The following is a 23,877-nucleotide window of genomic DNA, read 5'->3' on the forward strand; positions in this document are numbered from 1 at the left end:
ATGATAGTGTGGTTGTGAAACTGTGCTATTCTAATAGAAACGGACACGACGCGAAGTCAGCGTAGAATAAGGAATCCCGGAGACATTGAGACTGTCCCCTACAAAAGAGACAAAAAACTTCCTCCAACAGAGAATCAGCACCCGACTGTAAACAAAAGGCCAGCTGCTGCTATCAGAAGTGGCCAATCAGGATTGATGGCTCTCTGACTTCGTCCCAGCTTCAAAAAAAAATGGTCTGCGAACAAAGGGCCTTTGAATATGCACGCACACACACCTGTATTCCTCAGTGAGACCACATCCCCCAAAAATATATGAGAACTGGATGTAAAACTGAAATATGGTCACTGGCTGCGACTCATGGTAGTAACAGTGATCCGAGAGCTAGTGGACTTATTCCCACTTCTCTTATCTGGATTAAATCAATTGTTTCAACGAAGTCCCGGTACGTGCGATCTTTCAACCAAAACGAACACGCAAAGAACTAGTTTGACGCTGGAAATGAATCAAGGTTCCTTTAGGAGTGGGAGAGAGAGATGACGGTTGGCTTGAAACGGCTGTACTGTATACGAACACATTATATATATATATTATTATTATTATTATATTATTTAACACATTAGACTTTGTGAATCGATACAAGACAAATTTAAAAACGTATGTTTTTTTTTTTTATCAGGGGAGTATTGAATAGGTCACATGAAAATCAACATTTGCTGAGCCAAGGTACAGATTTACAGGAAAAGTCTCACAGCTAAGCAACATAGCAAAAAAAAAAAATCTAAGCAATGCTATTACATATCATAACAGTGCCTGCAGAAATAATTGGCAAGATTAATTTTAGGTGTGTAAAAGTAACAGATTGATTGTGATCTATTTAATCACAGTCAAAGAGTCAACGTTAAAGTGGTTGTTTTTGTTTTGTTTTTTTACACAATTTAATTTTTAATCTCAAACTATGCTTTCTGTATGCTGCTGTCTGCATCAAGCTCAGAGGGTTGGAAAACAAAGGTCAATCACAACCTGAAGTGGGCACTGATTGGCTGGGAGGACAGAAGCAAGATTTCAAAATGGATGAGCATTTGAGGGTTGTCGGTGCGATGAATGATAAATGCAACTCTGAAAAATGTCCCAAAGGCACCTTTGATAAAGGCAGAGTAAGGTGCTTGCTTAAGACAGAAGCAGCTCAAGTTTAGCCTTCCAGATCAATGCAAAGCACCCAGCTGTGTCTGCAGCGCACAGCTAACCATAGCAACAAAGACGGCTAGCGTAGCGACCCATAACAAAGCTCTTTTTCAAACTGAATTCGAGAACACCTGGAATTTGAGCAAGCCTGCGACAGACAGGACGGATGATGTGGTATTTTGTTATTTTCGAATGAATTGGCGATTGACAAAAGAACAGCAACATTGCTCCTGATGATTAAAACCTTTGACTGGACTCAAACGCACCAGAAGGTAAATGCTCACGACTGCATCTGTTAAAGAAAATAAATGACTGAAGCCACTTTTTTTGTTGTACTCTATCAGTCTATCGACGTGCAGTCTGCACATGAAACGAAACACTTTCGTTCGGGGTATTTCTCAGCGATTTTTCGGAGAGATTAAAAATGAAAAATCACAATAAAATAAAAAATAAAGACGAATCCCTCAAAAAAGAAATTGTAATCGTTTAACAGCACTAAACCATTTGTTCCCGCGCCAAAGCTCCGCATCACATGATATTATCACCCCGTGTGTGTTTGCGTACCTGCCAGGAGCTTGCTTATACTCAAGTCCATGAGAAAGCTGAGAATGGCGCTTAACATTCCGAGAGCAACATAAATGTACCATTCCATCTTGCACACTTTTTCCAGACAACTAGTCAGCATCACCAAACAACCTGTGGCAGTAAAATGGAAAATATATATGAATTCACGGTGTAATGTAGGCTACATTAAGATGCAGCTTTGGTGCTTTTTCAACCATGTCAAGTTACTCCTAAGGAGTTACTGCAGTGAACCAGACTCTTGACCTCAATGATCTTAAGCGTAAATGTCAAATGCACTCGGGCCGCCCGGTGATGTATTGATGGCGCCTGGAACAATCGGAGTCAAATGTCAGACCTTTGACAAACCCATAGGAGCGTCTGTGCGGTTTCCATGGATGAGCGGGGAGCAGCATCCCACTCCGGAACGACTCCTCGTTTTGAATTCTTTCCTCGTGCTCGCGGCTGCCTCCGTCGCTTTCACTCCGACCGGACCCATCCGGGAACTTCATGCTGCTTTCAAATCTAGGTGTAAAGTGATAAAACGGATTGTTTAGCGCACGTGAATTCCAAATTGAACAGACTTACCTGAAGGCTGCAAGGGATGTGTTGTAAGATCTGCTGATAAGTTTGTATGTGTGCAGGTGCTGCTGTGGGCGTTAAGAGCAGTCACACTAGGAAGAGCTGCTAAGTTGAACTCTTTGGAGAAAGATTGCTACCTGCCATTCATATGACCTAACCAGACAATGATTTACCAAAAGGAGAAAAAAAAAAAAAAAAAAACTACAAACTTACAGCCACGCTTTGAAACATGGCGCAAACTAGGGCTGCAAGATTATGGCCAAAATAATAATCACCATTATTTTGGTCAATATTGAAATCACAATTACTCATAATGTTTGGTCAAACATTATGAGTATTTATTGCCCTTTTTGTTTTTTAAACAGGCAGCATATAAACAAGGCTTCAAGGCCCGATATTTACAAATAATAAACTAAAATAAATAAAGTAAATAATTAACGTACTTGCTGAGTGCAAACCAATGAAAAAAAATGAAACCTAAGCCTATTTAGAACCAAGCACATTGTTTAGTTTTAAGCACATTGTAATCAGTTAGCAGTCAAAATGTCATTATTGATCATTTCAAACTGAATTAATTCCAATTTTTCAAAATGGGTCTCAATTGACAGCTAGCACGGTATATATTAGGAATCAAGTGAGAAACTCAACGCCATTTCACACCGGTAAATAATATATTAGGGTGAGAAAAGCATACGTTTTGGTCATGCAAACAAGTGGGAAACATTGCCCCCTGGTGGTATGTGTGTGGTGACAAAGTGCTTGATTTGATATGTAAGGTAGATGGCTTTTTAAACGTTAATATAGCCAAGGATCATCTTAATTAATCATGGCAGCCAATATCGTAAGCGCAATAAAAAATTGATTTTGCAAGCATAAATGTGAAAGAATACTAAATCAAAAAGTGCACTTGAATGGGAAACACTGAAAAAAAAACATTAGTTAAAAAAATATAAGCAATTTAATTGGTTAAGCTGATTTTTAGAGATGGGCAAATTCAATGCCAGGTATCAGTATTTTGGGACCGATATCAGCCTTGTTTCAAAATATCAGTACTTACAACTGCGGTCGATACCAGTATTGGCCAGATAATTGTTGCACTTGCGATTGTTGTAATTGTTGCAATTGTTGCAGCCCACAAAGTGCCCTATAGCTTTTAAAAAATCACAGTGGGTATGGGAATCTTAGCAATAACATGAAACGGCAACCCAGTGAGTCATTACACACCTATCTACAGATTCGCGTGGCATTTAGCAACTTTTCCTTACACATAATCCAGTGCTGGGCTAATTGTCAACGAGGTAGATACAATTTCTCACGAATTAACGATCTAGTTCTGCAGAAATATATTGCTAATATATGCTAAATCTGTGTGTGCTACTATAGATTACACTGATTACTATGTATTGTCGGCATTTGTTGATCATTTTCACTTCTCTGGCAAGTTTATATTATTATTATCATCATTATGGAGTTCCGATGGGACGAAAAAAATCTCAGGGCCTGTAAACTAATCTATGTAAGTGTGATTTTTTTAAAATTAATTTTACAAGTATCCTCGAATTATAATCAAGTAAACTATGCCAAGTTATTTGAAAAAAACATAGGTAGTGAAAGGGTTAAGGAAAAAAGTTTCAAGTAATATATAGGGCTGCCTTTAAAATGATTTTTCACTATCAAAACAGTAAGTTACTCTTTTATACAGTATGTTCATTATTAATTATCCTCCTTTTGACCTTACACAATAATTTCCTTAACTTCCTTCGTGTCTTTCATGACCCCCATCACACATACACACACCCGTGCACATACGCATGCCTCGAGGCAGGGTAGTTACTGTTTTACTTTTCTCAATTCCACCTCCCCTTCACACTTCCAATTAGCGCTTGTGCTATTTTGGAGATTCAGATCTGAACGCATCGATCACACACACATAGGCACACACAGAGAGGTAGGAAAACACGTTGCCATGGAAACGCTCCACCAAAGGGAAAAGCCGAGTTGATTTTTGATTAACAATAACTGAATCTAGTCGTGACACGTGCATTAGGCCCTTGGTTCTTGGCTTGCTCTGATCAACCAATCAGAGGTCAGAAAAATTCTGGCACTCTGAAGTCAATTTGAAATCTGGTTGCAAGAAATAATCCAATTATTTATATAGTTTGAGTCACGTTGCCCAGCATGACTGCTTCCGAAAGCCCCGGGCAGATCAGAGTGACATAGCCTACAGAGCCTGAGATATAAATATAATACAAATAAAAAAAATCAAACACCAAATCTCTGGTAATTTAGCATCATCCATCACTTTAGTACATGCGGCTCAAACGTGGAAGAAATTGGCATGACCACTTGGTTATCACATTACCAGGAGCTTGCCATTCATTGGCTCCCGGCGCGACCATGGGAGTTGGGGCGAGAGTAGTTTACAACTGCTGCCCTCATTGGTTGTTGGTCGTACCGGGAGCCAATCACGTGTCTTGTTGGAAGCCCGAGAGCTGTGCTTGCTCATGAAACTCACAAGCTGCCATGTGAGACGCGGAGGAGAGCAGCAAGACAACGGTGGCCACCAAAAGAAGCGTTGTAAATCTGTTACTGACATTTCTTTTCTAATAAATTGGAATTTCAAGTGCACTTCACTCTCATTAGACTCCCAGGCGCCACTAATATAACCGCGGCTCTCCGTGACTTCAGCCAAAGGGATAGAAAGACGGGAAGGGATCACAGTACAGTTACCATATAATGTTTAATGATTTAAGATTACTAAATATGTGTTCTGCAGTACTATTTGTCTTAAATACATAAAGTATAAATGCTTTTCACATTTAAGAAATTCAGGTAACCACATACACATGCATGAAAATTCCATATATATATATATATATATATATATATATATATATATATATATGGAATTTTCATGTATATATATATATATATATATATATATATATATATATATATATATATATATATATATACTTCGCGATCTCAGATATCGCGGTCTCAGTACTTCGCGGGTTCTTCCAAGAAAAATTAAAATATTAAAATATTAAATTAAAAATATTTCAAAATAAAAAATAATTTAAAAAATGTGCTAGAATGGAAAAAAATGAAAAAAGCAAAAAAAGCTTATTTTGAAATGTATGCTTTTAATTTGTCGGGGCGCCTTGCATTTCCGTTTCCAGTTTTACGTTCTTTTTGCGTCATTTGGCTAGTTATGGTGACAAAGTGAATGACAACGAAAACTCATATTTATAGTTTATTATCGTTTATGTTGATAACGCACGCTATTGCCTATGTTTAGTCAGCGATGAGTGTTTATTCTGTTTAGGTGTTCGTTTTAGTAGAGGTTGCACTTTATAGTTAGTAGTTGTTAGTTGTTGCTAACCCGCTAATGTCGGCTAAAAATACAATAAATTCATAGATTAAGTGTTTATATGTTAGTTTACTGACTTTAAGATTGTTGTTGATTTATTATTCAACAGATACTACATGATACACCATACATGAGCCAAAATAAATGTAAAGTTCAACGTGATGACTTGCGTACTGTTTCACCTGGCTCTTGGTGCAGATAACCAGTCCTGAGAAAAAATTCTCAATAAACTAAGTAATATTAGTTATTTAATGAATATACAATAATGTTAATAAGGATAATGTAATGTTAAATAATAGGAGAAAGGAAATAAAATACGCCAAAAATGACCCCAAAAAAGGATTGTTTATGGTTACTGCGCCTATATTGGGGCGTACATAGAAATCTAGGAACTGACACCCTACTTCGCGGGGGGTTGACAGCCCCCCATTAACCGCGAAGTAGGGGGGATCACTGTATATATGGAACAAGTGTAATGACAAGCTTGCCGCCATGTGAACGTGCAAAAGCTTGTGATGTCATTGCCTTGAAGAATGTATCAACAATGTAAACAGTTTTTCCTGGGCATAACAACATGTATCATCAAGGACACTAAGAAAGTCCTGAAATTGAATTGGAATGTTTAGGATGTCATCAGGCAGACGTCATGAGCTGCAGATATGAATAGACACACGCAGCGTGACACTTTTAAGTCGCCCGCTCCCGGACAGCTTTGTTTTCCAGCGCATTCTTTCCATCTTTGTTTGGCTCGGACTTTACCTCGGAGATAAGATATGTTCCATCATGTTCTCATCTTAGTTTGTCTCTCATATCTTTGTAATGCAAAAAGAGAAAAAAAAAAAAAACAGCAGTTTTGCTTGGTTTTTTGAGTAGTGAGGGTGAGTATTACTAATTGTTATTTTTTTATAAAGGATCATAATCAATTGTTTGGAGACAATAGTTATTTAAAGTAATTGTTTCAGTCCTCTGTGATGGGGTCACCAACATTTTCTCTATGTTGGACACCTTGTGAAATATTTTCAGACAAATACCCCCTAACCAGTGCAAAGCATTTTTTGGTTTAGTTTGAAAAAAAAAAGACTTGAAACAGAGTGCTGTGCCATACATTTCTGATTTATTTAACATTAGAAATACATTTGTAGTCGTATCTCTAGGCGTATTTTATTCAGCATCTCTAAGAGACCGCTTCTAATACGTCATCTGAATTATTTCTGTCTCGTCTGTGGGAAAATTGCACCATTAATGACAAAACTTAAAATAAAAACATACAATTTCGAGCAAAGGAGTCATATAAATAATTTGGAAAATAGTCTTCATGTTTCAATCAATTTGCTCTCAGTTTGAAAAGAAATGTCCTGTTCTTGTCACAGCATTAAAAAAGCATTAAATTAGATTTACTGATACCAGCACACAACGACATTCTATTATAATCATATGCATTCACTTTTTATTTTATACGAAAAACCTCTGAAGAGAGATTTTAAAAATGATGAACTGGTTTGGCTCATGAGCCACGTGTTGAACAGCACTGTAGTTGGGTGATGCAGCACAGTCAATGACACACACACACACACACATGCATACGCACACACACACACACACACACACACACACACACAATCTATTTTGGGATGGTAAAGCAGGAATGGCAACTGTTTGTACACATGCAGACGGTCTCAATAAACTTTTCCAAGCACAGAGCCTTCCCGTCGCTGGGTGGCGTGTGCTGCCAAAAATAGACCATTATCACACACGTGCACACCTCCTGTCCACACAAGGTCTAACACTGCTTATATGGGACATAAGGGGGGAGTGGCCGCCAAAGAGTGACGGTATAAGAAGATGCATTGACCTCATCCAAAACAAATTACGATTGATTAGAAGATTTCAAAAAGTGTTGTCACATTTATTTGGAATTTGCAATAAGAAGTGAGCTTCCCTGCGTTCTCCTTTCGCTCTGCCTCCCCAAGCGACCTCGGCCATCCATGAGTGCCAGCAACTCATCTGCCTACCGATCAGAGCGGAGTTTCCATCAGACGTCGTCCTCGTCCTCCTCTAGTAATCCGTACATGGAGAAGAATCACGGCATGTTTTCCGAGGACTTTGGCCCCTTCATGAGGCCCGGGGGTGACACCTTGGGCTTTTCCAGTAAGTCAAATGCACTTTAAAGCTTATAGTAACAAGATCAGTATCAGAGATCATGAGAGACAAGATGATAGCCACAGGATCTGACCGAATCGGTTACGCCTTAAATTGAGAAGTTTAATTTGTTCCGTGACCGTGTTTGTTTTATCATTTATTTATATACGGTATTATCGATGTACTGTACATTTGCAATGAGAAAAGTAGCAAAGTATATAGGGCTGGCTTTGAATGTAATGGGCCTGCCCTGGTTAACATGGGTCTGCAACATTTCATGTCCATTGGGGACAGTGCCTCTGGATTGATAGCTTGAGGTGTTCTGGTCCTTCTTCTTACAAAGGAGGACTGGAAAATGTGTTCCAACTACATGAGGATCACGCTCGTGAGCCTGTCCGCTGAGAACTATTAACTCATTCCCTGCCAGACAAGTTAACATTGATTTTTGATGTCTATAGCCGGCAGTGGCAGTGGCAGGGAGCGTCAGGAAGTCAAATCTCAGATTCTGGATTGTTCTGTTCTGTCGGGCCACTGGCATGCTGGTGCCTACCCCAGCTGTCACTAGGCGGGGGACACCTTGGACTGGTGGCCAGCCAATCGCAGGTTTTCCCAGCCAGTTGATATTTGTTTTGTTGACACGGAGAAGGCATTTGACTGTTTCCCTCAGGGAACCAATCCCCCTGATACTGTCTTTTTGGTCTCCGTATAACTGGTGTCAGTTTGTCCACATTGCCAGTGGTAAGTTGGACTTGTTCCCATGAGAGTTGGGCTATGGCAAGGCTGCTTTTTCCGTGCAGATCTGTTCATATCCTTTACGGAAATAACTTCTGAGCGCAGCTGAGGCATCGAGTGGCCTCAGAACTGCATCTATGCTTTTTTTCCAGTTCATGTGCTTCTGTTGGCTTCGTTAAGCCAAACAACTTGTGCTGGAGCAGTTTGCAGCTGAAGGAGAAGCTGGTGGGATAAGAATCAGCACCTCTAAATCTGACAACATGGTCCTCAGTCCGGAAAGCGCAGAGTGCCCTCTTTTGGTCTCAGATGAGATCTTGCCCCAAATGAATAAATTCAAAGATCTTGAAGCCTTGCTCACAAGTGAGAGAAGAAAGGACATGAAAATTGAAAGGCAGATCGATGAAGCCTCTGCAGTCATGGTGAAAAAAGAGCCGATCTGACAATTCAAAGCTCTCAATTGACAATCTACACTGGGGATCGAATGTTTTGGCACCTTAAGTTAAAAAAAAAAAGTGCAAAAACAATAAAGGGTTGAAAAACATCTAAAATGCATCAGACATTCATATATTAATTCCCAAAATGTTTCATTTCTATAGTTATCGGGTCTGCAAAGGTTGGTGAACCCTGCAGAGTTTATACTGTCACATGCGCTGCCCCCTTTAGAAATCTGAGACTTGACAATGTCATAGATTGTTCGTGTTCATCATCAGGAAAGACCAGCTGATGTCAATCACATGCGTCTTAACAATCAGCACCATATGTGCTTCTAAGCGCTTGTTCAGAACACTCATACTGAGAAGAATTGATGTTCAACAGGCAGGAGAAGGTCATATGCAATTTCAGATACCAGCATTCTCTGTTTGGAGTGAAAGAAATGGCAGTAATCAGGAACAATGGAAAAAGAAGCAAGAACTCAAAGACCATGACAAATATCAGACACTACAGCTCAGACGAATGGGAGAAAAGGAAAACAAAACTTAGGTATGATGACAAAATCTGACACAAAAAATCTGACCGACGCTGAGGATGTTGACATAAATCCATTATCAAGGGATATTTGTACATATATAATCTGGAAAAGCATATAGACAAGCCTGATGCATTTTAAAAGTAAGTTCTGTGGACCAATGAGGTTCAAATTTGGCCAAAAGAGCATTATGTACATTTGGAGAAGGATGCGGAATTGAATGAAAAGAACCTTTGACCAATTGTTAAGCACAGGGGTGGATCAATTGTGCAATGGAGTTGTATTGCACTTGGTGGTACATAAAACATTTGAAAAGGAGAAGAATAAGTGGATTCTACAAATATTTAGCAAATTTTGGACACTGCCTGCCATCAGGGAAGTTAAAGAGAGGATTCTACAAACGGATAATCATCCTAAAAACACTACGAACACAGTGGATTACGTCAAGAGGTGCACACTGAAGGAAACGTTCCAATGGTATTAACTCCGCAGGGTGCGCCAAATTTTGAAGACTTTTTCTCTTATTTTGAAGGTATCAATAAAGGGTATGAAAATCTACCATTAATGATTTTTTTTTTTTTTTTTTTTCCACCTGGAGTGCCCAAACTGTTACTCTTCGCCTACAGCCATGAGCTGTTTTTCTTCAAAGTATGGTGACAAGCTCAGTCATTCTAGATGATTTGACTTGGGCATCTGGTTAGGGATTTCACATATTTCTTCGAACGTAACCCTCGTGATAAACAAAGGAATACTGTGAGCAGATGACCTTTAAATGGACCCCACAGGAATTTGTGCGCTGGACATCACACAATTGTTTTGGGAACCATGATTGGTGTCCCGTAGACGGAAGACACACAAACACACATATACACACACAAGCTGAAGAATTTTGGCCAGCCTGCCAGCAGTGTGATTTCACACACAGACTATCTGGATGACGCCTGCACACGAAGCATGACCAAACGGTTGCCCAGTTACTGGTGTAGACACACACACGCATATATGTGCATGCGTGTGTCGTATCGTTCTGGACTGAGGTCACAACCACAGCTGTCACTGTCTACACTTGGTCACCGCTGACATACAGTATGCTTGCTCAACTCATCTATGCATCATAACACCGACAGTATTGAGCACTTTTACATTTTACAAAATACATAACCTGTATTAAAAAAAAAAAAAATCCCTCATTTAATGCTAATCCACAAAGCAAAAAGCCCATGGGTGGGCGAAACAAAACTGTTATCAAATCTGTCGCTTAATTAATGAATAACATTAATTAATGAATAACATTGATTTGAAATAAGTTTTGGGTTCAATCTCTATTAAAAAAATAGAAGAAACTTATTTAAAGCTATATATTATAAATATATATATATATATATATATATATATATATATATATATGTATATATATATATATATATATGTATATATATATATATATATATGTATATATATATATATATATATATATATATATATATATATATATATATATATATATATATATATATATATATATATATATATATATATATATATGCGCAGTTATTTGAGAAATCAGTTTTTAGGAAAAGAGTGCAAGTCCTCCTTTCCTGTTCTTTGTTACATCTTTTTGTTAATCTGTTTGTTTTTACAGGTGGAAGCGGCAAGATCAAAGCGCTCGGGGACTCGTACCAGTTCACTGTGGACGTCCGAGACTTCTCCCCAGAAGATGTCATTGTCACCACGTCCAACAACCAAATTGAAGTCCGTGCAGAAAAAGTAAGCAATGTTTTATATGATTAGACATGTTCTGAAATCCTCTTTTTGTGGAACTTTTTAAAAGGGCCCCACATGATGACAATAAATAGTGTCCAAAAGAAGAGTTTTCTTCTAAGCTGGTTTGAAGCAACGGTTCTCCATTCACTAGTGGTGCAATTTTTCTGACAGACAAGCCAGAAATAAAACAGGATCACATCTATCTTCCAAAGTTGCTCATTAGAACACAAAAGCCAAAGAGCTAAAGTCTGTTATACACGATAATGACTGGAGATGAGCTCTGTATGTAAAGTATTGTCTGAGTTGTCAGAGGAAAATCAAGTCATCTATAAGCAATTTATTTAAAATCTATATAATACATATAATGTAGAAATGAGTTAGATATTACAATAAACTGTGCCAGGTGTATTACTATTTAAGATATTTATTCATTTATGGAACTAAGCATTTTTCACGATCAAAAAGAAGGTCGATACGAAAATGTTCAATATAAATAGGAATATGAAAAAAAGACAGGAATCAAAATTGTGCTACGAAGGCCAACCATAACAAATTCAGATTCTAAAATCCCTGCAATAGTAAATCGCGTCCTCTAGCGGAAAAATAAGTGACCTGCAGTTTTATCAACTTAAAAAAAATGTTATTTTACGTTTTGAGCTGGATCTGACATTTTTTTCCTTGATTGGCAGTTGGCCCAGGACGGTTCCGTGATGAACACATTCACCCACAAGTGCCAGCTACCCGAAGATGTGGACCCCACCTCAGTTACATCATCGCTTGGAGCCGAGGGGAAGCTAACTGTCCGGGCACGGCGACATCCGGCCAAACATGAGCACGCACAAACCTTTCGCACTGAAATTAAGATCTAGATGGGGATGCGCACTGACACAAAATTCGATTGCACACTTGAGATGAATGCTTGTCATGTATTATAAGTCTATATTATCATTTGTGTGTTAAAAAAAAAGTCTGATGCTTTTGTGTTTTTGTCATGTAGAGGTTTGCATAATGTATTGCTCATGAAAAAAAAGGTTAGTGTAAAAACACTTAGAGAAAACTGATTATTTGTAACAGCGACTCACCTATTAAAAAGTATCTGGTGTGTTTGAAACATATTTTTATTAAAACATTACACATGACAACTTTTGAAAAAGTAAAAATAAAAACATTGGACATGACAAAATGAAAAGTTGAAAACCATAGGTTATTTCCAAGAAATTTTAGGCTAAACTACTATTATTGTACTTCAAATGAAACAACAAAAACCAAGATGGAAAAGAAACACAAAAAAATACTGATTGTCCATCGCCTTTAACTGGATCGTTTAACGTTTAATATGTTGGCTAAAACTAACACTGACCTCTACAAGTACTGTACATCCAACCATCTGTATTTACTGTCTTATTTTCAAATTGTGCATGACCATATTATGGTCACAGTGAAGTGAGCAAAGCTTTCATGCTTCTTCATGGTAGTCCGGTAAGCAAACGCTTCCAAATATGGGAAATCTCAGTATTGCACCGTCAACACCGAGAAAACAAGTCCATTGTGAAAAGGCCATTATGATGAATATTGCTTGGGGCCAGTCTGACCCCTTGTGGTTAAATGTCAAAATTGCAGTTCGACTTTCCCAACACTGGCTACCATATAATAAAGCAAAATGATCAAATAAAAGGAATACTGAAGCACGTATTGAAGATCTTTTGTGTAGTGTACAAAATAGAATCTATCTCTTGGCCAGCAGGGGGAGACAACAGGCAACAGTGAATATAACTCTGAATATAGCTCACTGCCTTAAAAACTGCGCACACACACGTGCGAGTGTATGTTGGGCATGGTCTGATCACATCTTAATTGCATATTGGCATATTCAACTTTCACTGATGCGCATCATCTACTAATCCCTTAATTTCAAACACATTGATTACAATTTGACCATTTTGGCTGCTGCGAAATGAAAGTGGAGACATTTGGCTAGGTTCACACTGCAGGGCTTAATGCTCAATTCCGATTTTTAGTGAAATCTGATTTTATTTGTGAGGTCGTTCACATTTCCAAATAAATGTGACCTGAATGTGAACTGTGTTTGAACGCAAAACAGCTCGAAACTGGCTATTATGCACATTGAGGACGTTGGGACGTCTAAGCGAGCGGGCATGCTTAACCTGTTGAGGGATGTACCTGGCCATGTTGAAATGACTGTCATAGCAGGGCCAGAATATGTTCAATCTGTCAAATTTTAGGGGTCAATTTAGGAAGAGAAGGGTGACGGTTTTTGTCATGGCGTTTTGTGCAGTGCCAGCAACGTCTCTCTTAGGCAAGCAAGAGTGAGAAAGAGACAAATAGACAAAATACACAAGCTGTCCCTCCATTGAGTTGTCTCTGCCTCATCAGCTGCTGTTGTTTTGTTTTTTGAGCGCAGAATTGTGACATTTGTCACTTGTTTGTCACATGCGAGCCGGTAAATGCGACCTGGCCATTCAGACTCAAACAACTCTCTATGATGCAAAATAAACAGCACTGCACAAGCACATTAACCTTTCACGAAATGATTACATTCAATTTTACCAAGCATTAGAGGAAAAAAAAAAAACAGCAAATGTAGTCTGTTCCCAAGCTGACTTTTTTTGTTTTGACGTGAATTGACCTTTATGTCCCGACAATAATCGTTTATCTTGGACCCGATCCTGAATATGACCTCATCGTCAAACCGCCTCTTTCATTTTGAACATCTTTTCCCGAGACAACCTGAAACAGCAGCTCCTTGTTCCTTCTTATTTTCTTAACACACGTGCGCCAAGGACAACAGGGGGAATGCTGGGAAAAGCCCCGAAGAGGCCGCGCAACGGACGATGGTTTTGTCGTCCAATGCGGCGAGGGAAGCAAAAGTGTGGTGGACTTTCTGCGGCTTGCTCGCACATGTGAAGCTTGTAGTACAATCGCTCGCATCTGCAAGGACTCCCACAGTGGTAGACACAATGAGAGCATAATATTAGGCTAAGGCTCACATGATATGACAGGCGTGCTGATGTGCGTGCGTGTGTGTGTGTGTGTGCGTGTGTGTAAAAAAGCTGCAAAACCACTGTCTGCTTCCCTCCCGTTTGCCGAAGCACCAAAATAGTCTTCAGAGGATGAGAGAGCGGGAAGAACTTTTGCTGGCTAATGCTTCTGGTCACCAAGCTGGCGAGGTCTGTGAAGGCGACACCAACAGGAAGTGCCTTCAACCGCTTGGCTTACTCTTGTGCGTGGACCACCTCAGCCCTTCTGATAGAGGAGAGCAGAGCCTCGGGGTCTAAAGTAAAACCTGCCCTCCATGTGCTCCCTAATTGCTTTAATGGCTGTAATTATCTGCTGAGGTGCCTGTTGCGCAAGGGACGATTAATGGTCTCCATAACATATGCAGACAGGCGGAAATGAAGAGAGGGGCACAGAACAGTAGAGGAAGAAAATCCAAGCACTTTGGAGAGGGGTGTGCATCCTGCTGGCTAAAATAAAAAGGATTGTGAGGCAAAGCTGTCTTTGTTTGTTTTTTTTTATGGGAACAGCAAAAATATTCTACAATCTTGTGCTTCCTGACATTTGTTGAAGCCACGCAGGTAAAAGGCAATAAAGTTTACTTCAGCTTGTAGTTTCACAATTACCGAATAAATAAATAAATCCAACACAACTTGAGTTGTCACTGATACAAAATATCAAGTAGATTTGAAGAAAACATTTGATAGATCATACTGTCCTAATGGGGAAATTACAGCAATATGGAATTAGAGTATTGGCACATGAATAAAAAGTTTAGCGAGATGACAGAAAACAAATGTGTACATTTTAATCATAAAAAAATCAGACCAAGCAAAGCTAACACATGGGGCTCACAAGGCTCCGTGCTTGGTCCTGTATTGTTTATATTATATTTCAATGACACATGTAGCGGTACGAAGAATTTGAAGAAAGTACTATTTGCTGATGATGCAATTTTATACTGCTCTGGAGGGGAATCTTGAAAGGCTTCTCACTAATGTGGAGGAGGAATTAAATAAAAAACTGGTTCGACACAAATTACCGGTCTTTCTGAACTTAAAACAAAGCGCGTCCGAAAAATTAAACACCAAGTCAAAATCACAGCCGACTCGATTGTTGTCGAAAACCCCCTATTGAACATGTTGAATGAAAAATATCCACTATTCTTTACAAAACCGAGGATTTCTTAAATGAGGAAACTTGTGCATAAGTTACTTCTAGGACATAAAGACTGCATCGGTCCCAAAAAATGCTATCAAGCATCCTGAGATAACTCTGAAAGTAATGTTTCAGAGTCATTCCCGCATGTTGCCTTGTATAACAAATAACCAGCAGCTAAGTTTTTATCATGGCTTTTAGACACCACATGACCTGAGAGAGTTTAAGTTCACGTTTCAAACGGGAGCTTTGAAGAGCATGTCATGTTAGTACAGGGCGTAAAATCCTTCAGTCGGGCCACTGCAGGGCTTGGAAGGGGAACGGTGCACATAAGGAAAGACGCAGCAAGACCAATATAGACAGAAATTGGAGGATGTGTTTTCTGGTCGGGAACCCAGAGCTAAAGTTAGCCAGGATGTAAATTCCACAGCCGTCATTTTTTTTCCCCCCTCTCTTTCCTTTTTTCAACTCAGGACAAAGAGGAAGCAGTAAGACATAAGAGAAAAAAAAACTGAAGGATAAAGAACTTTTATATGAACTGCTATAGCTTTCAGTCATCCTCATCTGGCCTGCACACGTGGAAAAGATGTGCAAGAAGCCGCGAGGAGATAGAAGAAATGCGAGTCCCCGCGCCATGGGCACAATGGGCAAACATGCTAACGTGACCTCGCGTAAACCTTTAGCATGGATCCAGTGTCCCCAAGTATAAAACTGCTGCCAGCATCAGCAACACTAGCAGGCCTCCCTCCTCTCGGGCTCCCCATGCATGCCTGTTATTTACAGTCCTTAATGACAAGATACAAACTCGCACACATTCAGCCCATGCAGAGCGAGGATAATCCCATTAGAGCCGACGACAGGGACATCAAGCAAAACTCCGCCGGCCGCACCTCGGTTTGGACACGCTCACGTTTGGATTTGCATAAACCCAACCAGTACAATCAGCAACCTCGGGCAGGCTCTGCCCCTCTTTTTCCATCTCGCATTGGAAAGAAAAAAAGAATCCGCCACTGTGAGAGAATGGATGGAAAATGTCTTTCTCCGTTTAGAGCTGCCACACAAAGCCGCAACTATTTTGAGGCCTTCAATTGGTCGGAGGGGGGCGAGAACACACAGCCAGCTGGAAGTCAAGGACAAAGACTCGCCACAGACTTAGTGACAAATCCCAGTTCCCAGGCTCCTTTCTTATGGATATATTTGATACTTAAACATTGACATTCCTTTTTCTTATCTGAAGAATGCATTCAAGGGCTTTGTCACTTCAATCAATCATTTTGGAAGTGACGGCGAGCGCGATAATGCTGAACAACCTTCAGAGAGACACATTTTTACTTAGATTCTTAGAGAAGTGTCACATAAAACCAGTGATGTGCGTTACAAGGGACGAGTTAGTGACCAAGCTATTTTGATGCTATCACTAGTTGCTAGGGGAGATGACTCAACAAGATGGCAATCACTGTTTATTTTGTTGTTGTTGTTGTTTTAAATACCTTTTTGGCATGCGTGGAGGATAAGGAGAAAGTCTTTGTCTTAAAAATAGCTTACCAGTGACGGGGCCCTGTGACTTGCTAAAAACAATTGAAATAACAAGAAGAATGCTAATTCAGTCAATTCTTCTTGTTCTTTTATTTATTGGTACTGAACTACGCACACATATTTCTTAAAATACCATTTATATTCAATACTTTCTAGAATTGCGGCTAGAATTACTTCCTGTTTCTATGTCGAAGAATCATGGAGAGTATTGTGAGAAAGTAGTGATATGAACGTTTGTAGTGGTAAGTTTCCCATCTGTTTTCAAGAAGTATGTTGTGACAATTCCTTTTCAGTTTATGGTTTGAAAAAAATGTGCTTGCATTGACAATCAATAGCATCGTCGATAAGCAAAACAAAGTGTGGAGTGTGACAGGAGGTGCATGCAATGACCACCAGTAGGACATTACATTATCTATAGAAATATTCAGTGCACCAACCAACACCTGCAGGGAGTATATGGAGACATTGTTCATTATTTGACAAAGCAAAATCAGTACAGCCATAAAATGAGGTCGCAAATCTGCCCAACGTTGGCACCAAGAAAGATTTGTACACTTGTGAATCCTTTGACCTGTTTAGCGTTTTTAAACTGTTATTCAAGATAGCACTTGGGACAAGCTATAGGAATTACACAAACACCAGTCACCAGATAGTCTAGCGATTAAATTTGATATGAATAATTCCTGGTGAAAATTTATTACATAATTAATTTTCATCAAAAACTGTAGTGCCGCGGTTTTCATTTTAAAAACTATGCTCACCCTACCCTAGATTCCTAATTTGAAGGCACAACATTTCAAAGTCAAGTCATCTGTAAAGGCCGTTTCACACTACATTTAGCACAGTGCCGCACATCATCGACCAACCCATTCATTGTCTGTCGGGAATAGGCAACTTCAGTGATGAAGCGGCCTACAATTTTTTTTTATGGCTACTTGGGAGGGCCACATCGCACTGCACACTTTCTAACAAAACATATGGCAAAAATGCCATTTTTAATAAGAACAAAACACGGGGATATTTTTATGCACATTTGGCCCAATGTGCATAAAAATAAAAACATCGCTCAATTATACAAAATACCCAAATAGTGCAAATACTGTCATGGGATTTCTCCACCCACCCAGCAAAGGGATCCCTTGCATTAAAACAAAAAAAGGTCCTGTAAGATGGCAAAAAAGTAGAGAACGGCAAGGCAACATGAGCAAGAATTTTTTTTTTTTGTGTGTTTAACAATATACTGCAGCGTTTGTTTGTTTTTTCCTGCATATCATTCAAATCCCATAATCAAAGTCTCACTCACTTGTGTGAACAAATCAATTATGGGTGGGTAGTCGTCTTCGAGAGGAGTCCATCACAACTGCCATTTGTCCAATTAAATCACAGGACGCAATTAAAAGACAACTAATCATAGAATAATATATTCATGCACTATAGAGAAACGGAAAACATTGGGGGGTGGGGGGTTATTACTGTTATTGCGATCGATCTGGCGGCGGCGGCCATGACACACTCTTCTTCAAGACTTCAATCTCGGAGTCGCTGGCGAGCGCCATCTGCCTTCTTGTGGTTAGTACTGGTATTAAAACTTAAAAGTACGGCAATAGTTTTTTCTTTTTCGTAAGGATCACTCCGAATGTATTAAAGACAATACTACTAAAGAATTCATAACGATTACACACTATATTGCAATTATATACAGATGCAAAGTCGTAATCGCTATGTATTAACTAAAATTTTACTTAAGCATTCTTTCATTATGATTTGGGTTTAAATAGGGATTTCTGATACCGCTTTTTAACAGACTGATACCAATATATGTACACAACATTTGAGTAGTCACTGTACCCATACCACGAGTACTTTTGATGCAAAAATTCGGAAAAAAAAAACAATGAGATAGCTTATTGCTTGTACATGTAAAGTGCAGAGGATAGTGAGAAACGCAATTTCGATTCCTTTGTATGTTAAGCACATGTGAAGAAATTGACAATAAAATTGACTTTGACTTGAGTTTGGATAGAAAGACTAACTATAGCAATAAAGTATTTCCCCCAGAAATTCTTGAAATGGACATTTTTCTATAATTATATTTCGTAATTTCTATTTAAGCATAAAACGGCTCCAATATATCGGATTTAATCGGGACTACTGATAACTTGTGCTGTTACCACTAGTATTTTTGATACCATTTAAATTACAGCGGCCGTAACATCAAAAGTTAACTTTTTGGAGCTTTTGACAATGTTCCAATGGTGATTTCTCACCCTAAACACTCCTTAAGTGTTTATTTTCCTCCACTGATGATTTTCTAAGCATTCTTTGTTGATTTTGAGCTCCCACGTCAAAATATTTGACCTGTTTTATCATTACTCATGGCAAGAAGCGGTTTCCATATTTCTCCAGTCTAAATAAACCATTTTTTTTTCTGGATTAAGCCAAACCTCAATTTCTCACACTGCGGGTCAGTATTTGCCAACAATGATAGCTTCAAATATTATAATACAAAATGTTTGCATCCACAACACGTGACAGCATTGTGTATCAAAAAATCTGGATTTAAGACTTTATTGCTCCACATATGCATGAAAGCAAACTCAACAGATTACCACAATAACAGGGACACAGCTTTTTTTTTTTTTTAAGGGAATGACAGAGCCACGTTCAATTCCAATCCAAGCTCAGTGTTTTATCAGGATGAATAAATAAAAGTAAAAAATAAATAGTCTATTAAATACAATTTGAAAAAAAAAACATAAGCAAAAATGAAGGTTTTATGTCTTTGATGAAGGATAGTTTTTGGAGAGGCAGCTAAAATGGCTTTGGATAGAAATAGTGAAAACTGTACAAAATGATCTGTTAAGTGACATATAAAAAAAGTAACACAAAAAGAATCCCTTTTCCAAAGCTACATCTACAAAAGGATCATTTGAAAAATTCAAGTCAAGAAAGGTGTACATCAGTAACACAACAATTTGCAGTCGTCAATTAAAAAAAGATCAAACAGGCACTTAAAAAATGTCCCACTTCATTGTCAAAGCGTTTGTTCCCCACGTCCTCCAGAACGGCACATGAGGATTTGAATGTAGTTTACAAAAATAGACAAGCCTTTCAAACTATCATTTAGTGAGGAGGAATCATGGCCACCACGACACGATTCATCCGCATGACTTTTTTTCTTTTTTATCCCGTTCTGGCAACGCTTAGTCACTCTATCTTCATTACCGGCAGATCAGATCGAGTGCCTTCTCATTTGCACCGTTGCTTTTCATTTTTAACAACATAGGCCGTTTCCTGTCCCTACCAGACAACCCAAAACCACAATATTGTCAAAGGAAGTGCTACATTAGAAATTCTTTAATCCCAGTGGTTTGGGTGAACGCCCAACTACGACGAAAAGTGGAATATTTACAGAGTACCTCATACATAAGCCTGGCTTTTTTGCTTACAAGATTATAGCTTAGTTTGCTTTGGGCCATCCCCAGCTCGTTTCGAGCGTCCACGCCGGTTGAACAGGAAGTGGAAGCCGGTCTTCTCTCTCGCTCTCTCCGCCCGCACTGCCACACCTTCTGTTTGGAAGCCATTCCCACGAGTGACGTTTCTTTTTTTCGACAGGAACGAGGAGTACTTGAGTGTACTTGTGTATTTCCTGAAAAAGTGGAAAGGATGTTTGTTTTTGCTTTGTGCCGTCCCTGCGGTGTCGTTCCGGCTCAACTGGCGGTAGTCCAAAGGGCTGGCCGCTTCAGTGTTTGAGTTCAAATCCTTTTTGCAATGGTGCTCACACTGCGAACACGCTCAGGGTGCTGGTCTGGTCCTTCAAGCCCAAAATGCTGTAGGCGATTCTTTTCAAATGGCCGGGCAGGCGCACCCCGATGTTCTTTATATCCCTGTGACAGAGAGAGACATGACTGGGGCTGCAGCTATTGACTCTTTTGCTATTCAGATATCCAACTCAAACATCTGAGGTATTTGGGTGCAAATAGACTTTCCCCGTCAAAATATTTTGAGACATCAATACCACAGGAGCGCCCTTAATTGGCGATTGAACGTGATTTCAGAATGTTGTGATTACGTCCGCAGCAAAAGTTTGTGACGGCAATAGTAAAGTTAGCCGTTATGCCGTGACACGCTGCCAGGAACAACTGCAAAATTAAAACGCGCCAAGGCATTGGAGGCCATAGATTATTCGGTAAATTCAGTTTATTTGAAGTTGGCCTTCTCGCCTTGTTGACTATCATGAAAATTAACCTTTGTTGCACTTGATTTTCCTAGCACGTATGATAATATCCTCCGATATCTTTTTGCACCGAAGCACTCAAATTACTGGATGGCTATCGTAGACATGACGTTCGGTGAGCGTTTTGGCTCTGGCCTCCTTCCAGCACATTTCACGCTCCTGTGCCTTGAAGTCATTAAACATCCGCTTGCACTCATGCATGCGGAGCGGGTTCGACGCGACAACATGAAAGGACAACGCTTCAGTCAAAGCCTTCATTAGCGGCTTTAATGATTTAACAATGATTCGCTCGGCTGCCGGTGGCCTTGAGAGTGTTTGCAGATGGAACCGCGCGCAATCACACCATTGGCCACGGCAAGCACTTGAAAGGAATTTGTCATCTGCTTCCCAATCGTCCCAAATCACAGCCAGTTAAGAAGCAAACGGCAGGCAAGGAAGATGCCTCTTGCGGCTTCCTTTTGGCGGCTCGCCCGTTTGGAAAAAACTCTGGCTCTCATTATTGTCCCAAACGAGCAGATAGGATGTGCTTGACTGAGGCTTTTCTCCAAATGTTTGGGCAATTTCATTCAATTGCCTCCTAAGTGTTCCCATACATGTGAGAAGATAAGACTTAATGGGCAAGTCGCGTCCCAATGATGTTCTATGCACCCCCACAAGCTTAATCGCGACATTCTAATGAATATTGTGTTTTTTTGCTGATGAGTTGACAAAAAACACCCATTGTATCCATCTCTAGGAGCGGCCATTTTGGTACTCACTGTCAAGTGACGTAACATTTGCAACGACAAATCAATTGTTTTCTGACTTTGCTCATGTGAAGTTTGCAAACTGAGCCGTGATTGGTTCTCACCTCACCCTCGAGCATATTTGGCATCATTTTCAAATCGACAGAATGTGACAAAATGTGTTGGTTAAAGTATTAATTGCATTACTACCTCAACTTACAAAACTGATTCATTCCAGCACTCATTTTGTAATGTGATTTCCACTTGGATCAAAACAGGGGGATTTGACAGCATAATTCAGAATCCACGAACACAATAAAAATCTGGATAGTGTTTTGGAACTAGTAGGGGTTAGCACTTCCCCTTTAATTCCTCTCACACCTTCAGTTTCTTGAGAAAAAAAAAAAAATGCCACAAAAAGTCTTTTGCCCTTAACAGCCAAAAGTGACTTTTTGAGCGTTTGCAAATGCGCCGCCTAGGGCAAAGTGTGTGGGCAGAGGGAGGGATGAAGGAATGAGAGAAAGAAGACATGGCGCGACCTCAGAAAGAAAGCCACGTCTTTCTTCCTCCTTTTTCCATCACAAGCATTTGACAAGTCCTGACTGAGGCTGGAGACGATAATGACGCCAGCGATTTTACAGATTTGGACAAAGTCGGGAACAGATGTCCCGCGGGGACTAAAAACACACTCTCGCAATACGGCGTATGGAGCAAAACCCCAAAACACAATCATATAAAAAGGAATATGTGGCGTCAGCAAACGTGAGCGAGCGCGTGTCCCACTTACTCGTTTTTCATCTGCAGGACTTGGTCCATGCTCACGATGCCGGCGCAGCTGAAGTTGTCGCTGTACTGGCTCATCTTGATGGATTCCAGCCACTCGGACACGGACCTGAAGGGCGAGCCGTCAGAACCGCTGACGCTGGGCAGGCGGATGGATACGCTGCAGGAGGGCAAGACAAGTCAATCCCCCGCCATCATAACACCAATAATCATAATAAAGCAGATGAGTGAGGACTTTAATAACAGTGCAGGGAGAAACTCTGTGATGAAAACCAGTTGGAGCAGTGAGGGAAAATGTGACGACTGAGGTACGACAGCGGTAGCCTTTTGTCCTTTCTCGCTGTCACAAAAAGAAAAAAAGCGACATGCCTTCTTGCGTTCTCATACAATAAGACAGACAGCGTGTCTGTGTTTCTCTACAATGAGTGCTGCAGCCACTGCGAAAGACATCTACCATAAAATGTCTTTTATTCAGTGCACACACTGCAAAAGACCGTTTTTTAAACAATACAAATAAGAGATATACTGTATTCTTATTTTTGGTCAAAAAAGGAAAAATGTCTTGTGTAGCAAAGGAATGCTTACTTTTTAAGATTTTTTTTCCAAACAAGATAAAAAGACAATTAGATTTTTTTTTTACCTTTTTTTCCTATCCAAATTAGAATTATGTTTACTTAAATCTACTGTATTGTATTTGTTGTTTTAACAAAACAAGTAATTAGAAAGATTTGGGGGGTTGTCTTTGGTGAATTACAGCGTTGCATGGGTGTAATTTTAAGAAAAATGCTACAATTTATGACTAATTTAATAAAATGCTGCTTGGAAAAATTTGCTAGAATCCAGCAAAACTGGCCAGAGATGTTAATTTTACAATATTTTAGAGCCATTTGCTTAAAGCTAGGCTCAAAGAAGGAAAAAAAAATGCATGAGGCCCATTTTTTTTTTTAAAAGAACATTTACTGGCAGCACTGCTCAATGGTAATGACGTTAGCTACCACACGTAGGTTTCCCAACCATTGTGACCCTTTCAACATGTTACCGAGCAAGACGCTCAACATCACAAGTTGCTCTTGATGCTGCATCATCACTAGCTAATTCATGAGCGGTCATGTAAAGCGCTTTG

General features: G+C 39.6%; 3 protein-coding genes across 5 annotated transcripts in view; 1 reads left to right on the forward strand and 2 right to left on the reverse strand.

Moving 5' to 3' along the window:
* The window catches only part of clcnk (chloride voltage-gated channel K), a 44,422-nt gene extending 25,966 nt beyond the window's left edge, over positions 1-18,456 (reverse strand). Inside the window, exons 1-3 of one of the 2 annotated variants that reach the window (XM_088441562.1) lie at positions 18,313-18,456; positions 2,102-2,268; positions 1,747-1,878 (exon numbers count right to left, since the gene is read on the reverse strand). In XM_088441562.1, the coding sequence (XP_088297688.1) occupies positions 1,747-1,878; positions 2,102-2,255 (286 nt within the window). In that variant the 5' untranslated portion in view covers positions 2,256-2,268; positions 18,313-18,456. Of the gene's footprint in view, positions 1-1,746; positions 1,884-2,101; positions 2,269-18,312 lie in introns of those variants that run through there. The other variant, XM_088441569.1, reaches the window with a different exon arrangement.
* Positions 7,511-12,985, forward strand: hspb7 (heat shock protein family B (small) member 7). Its single transcript, XM_088407998.1, has 3 exons — positions 7,511-7,846; positions 11,179-11,303; positions 11,990-12,985. The coding sequence occupies exons 1-3, from the start codon at positions 7,684-7,686 to the stop codon at positions 12,167-12,169; spliced, it is 468 nt and encodes a 155-aa protein (XP_088264124.1). The 5' UTR covers positions 7,511-7,683; the 3' UTR covers positions 12,170-12,985.
* Positions 18,457-19,557: 1,101 nt separating the features above from the next.
* Positions 19,558-23,877, reverse strand: part of epha2b (eph receptor A2 b) — a 32,398-nt gene continuing 28,078 nt past the window's right edge. For both annotated transcript variants that reach the window (XM_088409084.1, XM_088409085.1), the window contains 2 exons: positions 22,759-22,914; positions 19,558-20,896 (listed from right to left, as the gene is read on the reverse strand). In XM_088409084.1, coding sequence (XP_088265210.1) covers positions 20,788-20,896; positions 22,759-22,914 — 265 coding nt within the window. In that variant the 3' untranslated portion in view covers positions 19,558-20,787. The remainder of the gene's footprint in view (positions 20,897-22,758; positions 22,915-23,877) is intronic.

This window comes from Hippichthys cyanospilos, chromosome 2, assembly GCF_059441005.1.
Source record: "Hippichthys cyanospilos isolate Australia breed blue-spotted pipefish chromosome 2, RoL_Hcya_1.0, whole genome shotgun sequence".
In the NCBI taxonomy this organism is placed as follows: Eukaryota; Metazoa; Chordata; class Actinopteri; order Syngnathiformes; family Syngnathidae; genus Hippichthys; species Hippichthys cyanospilos.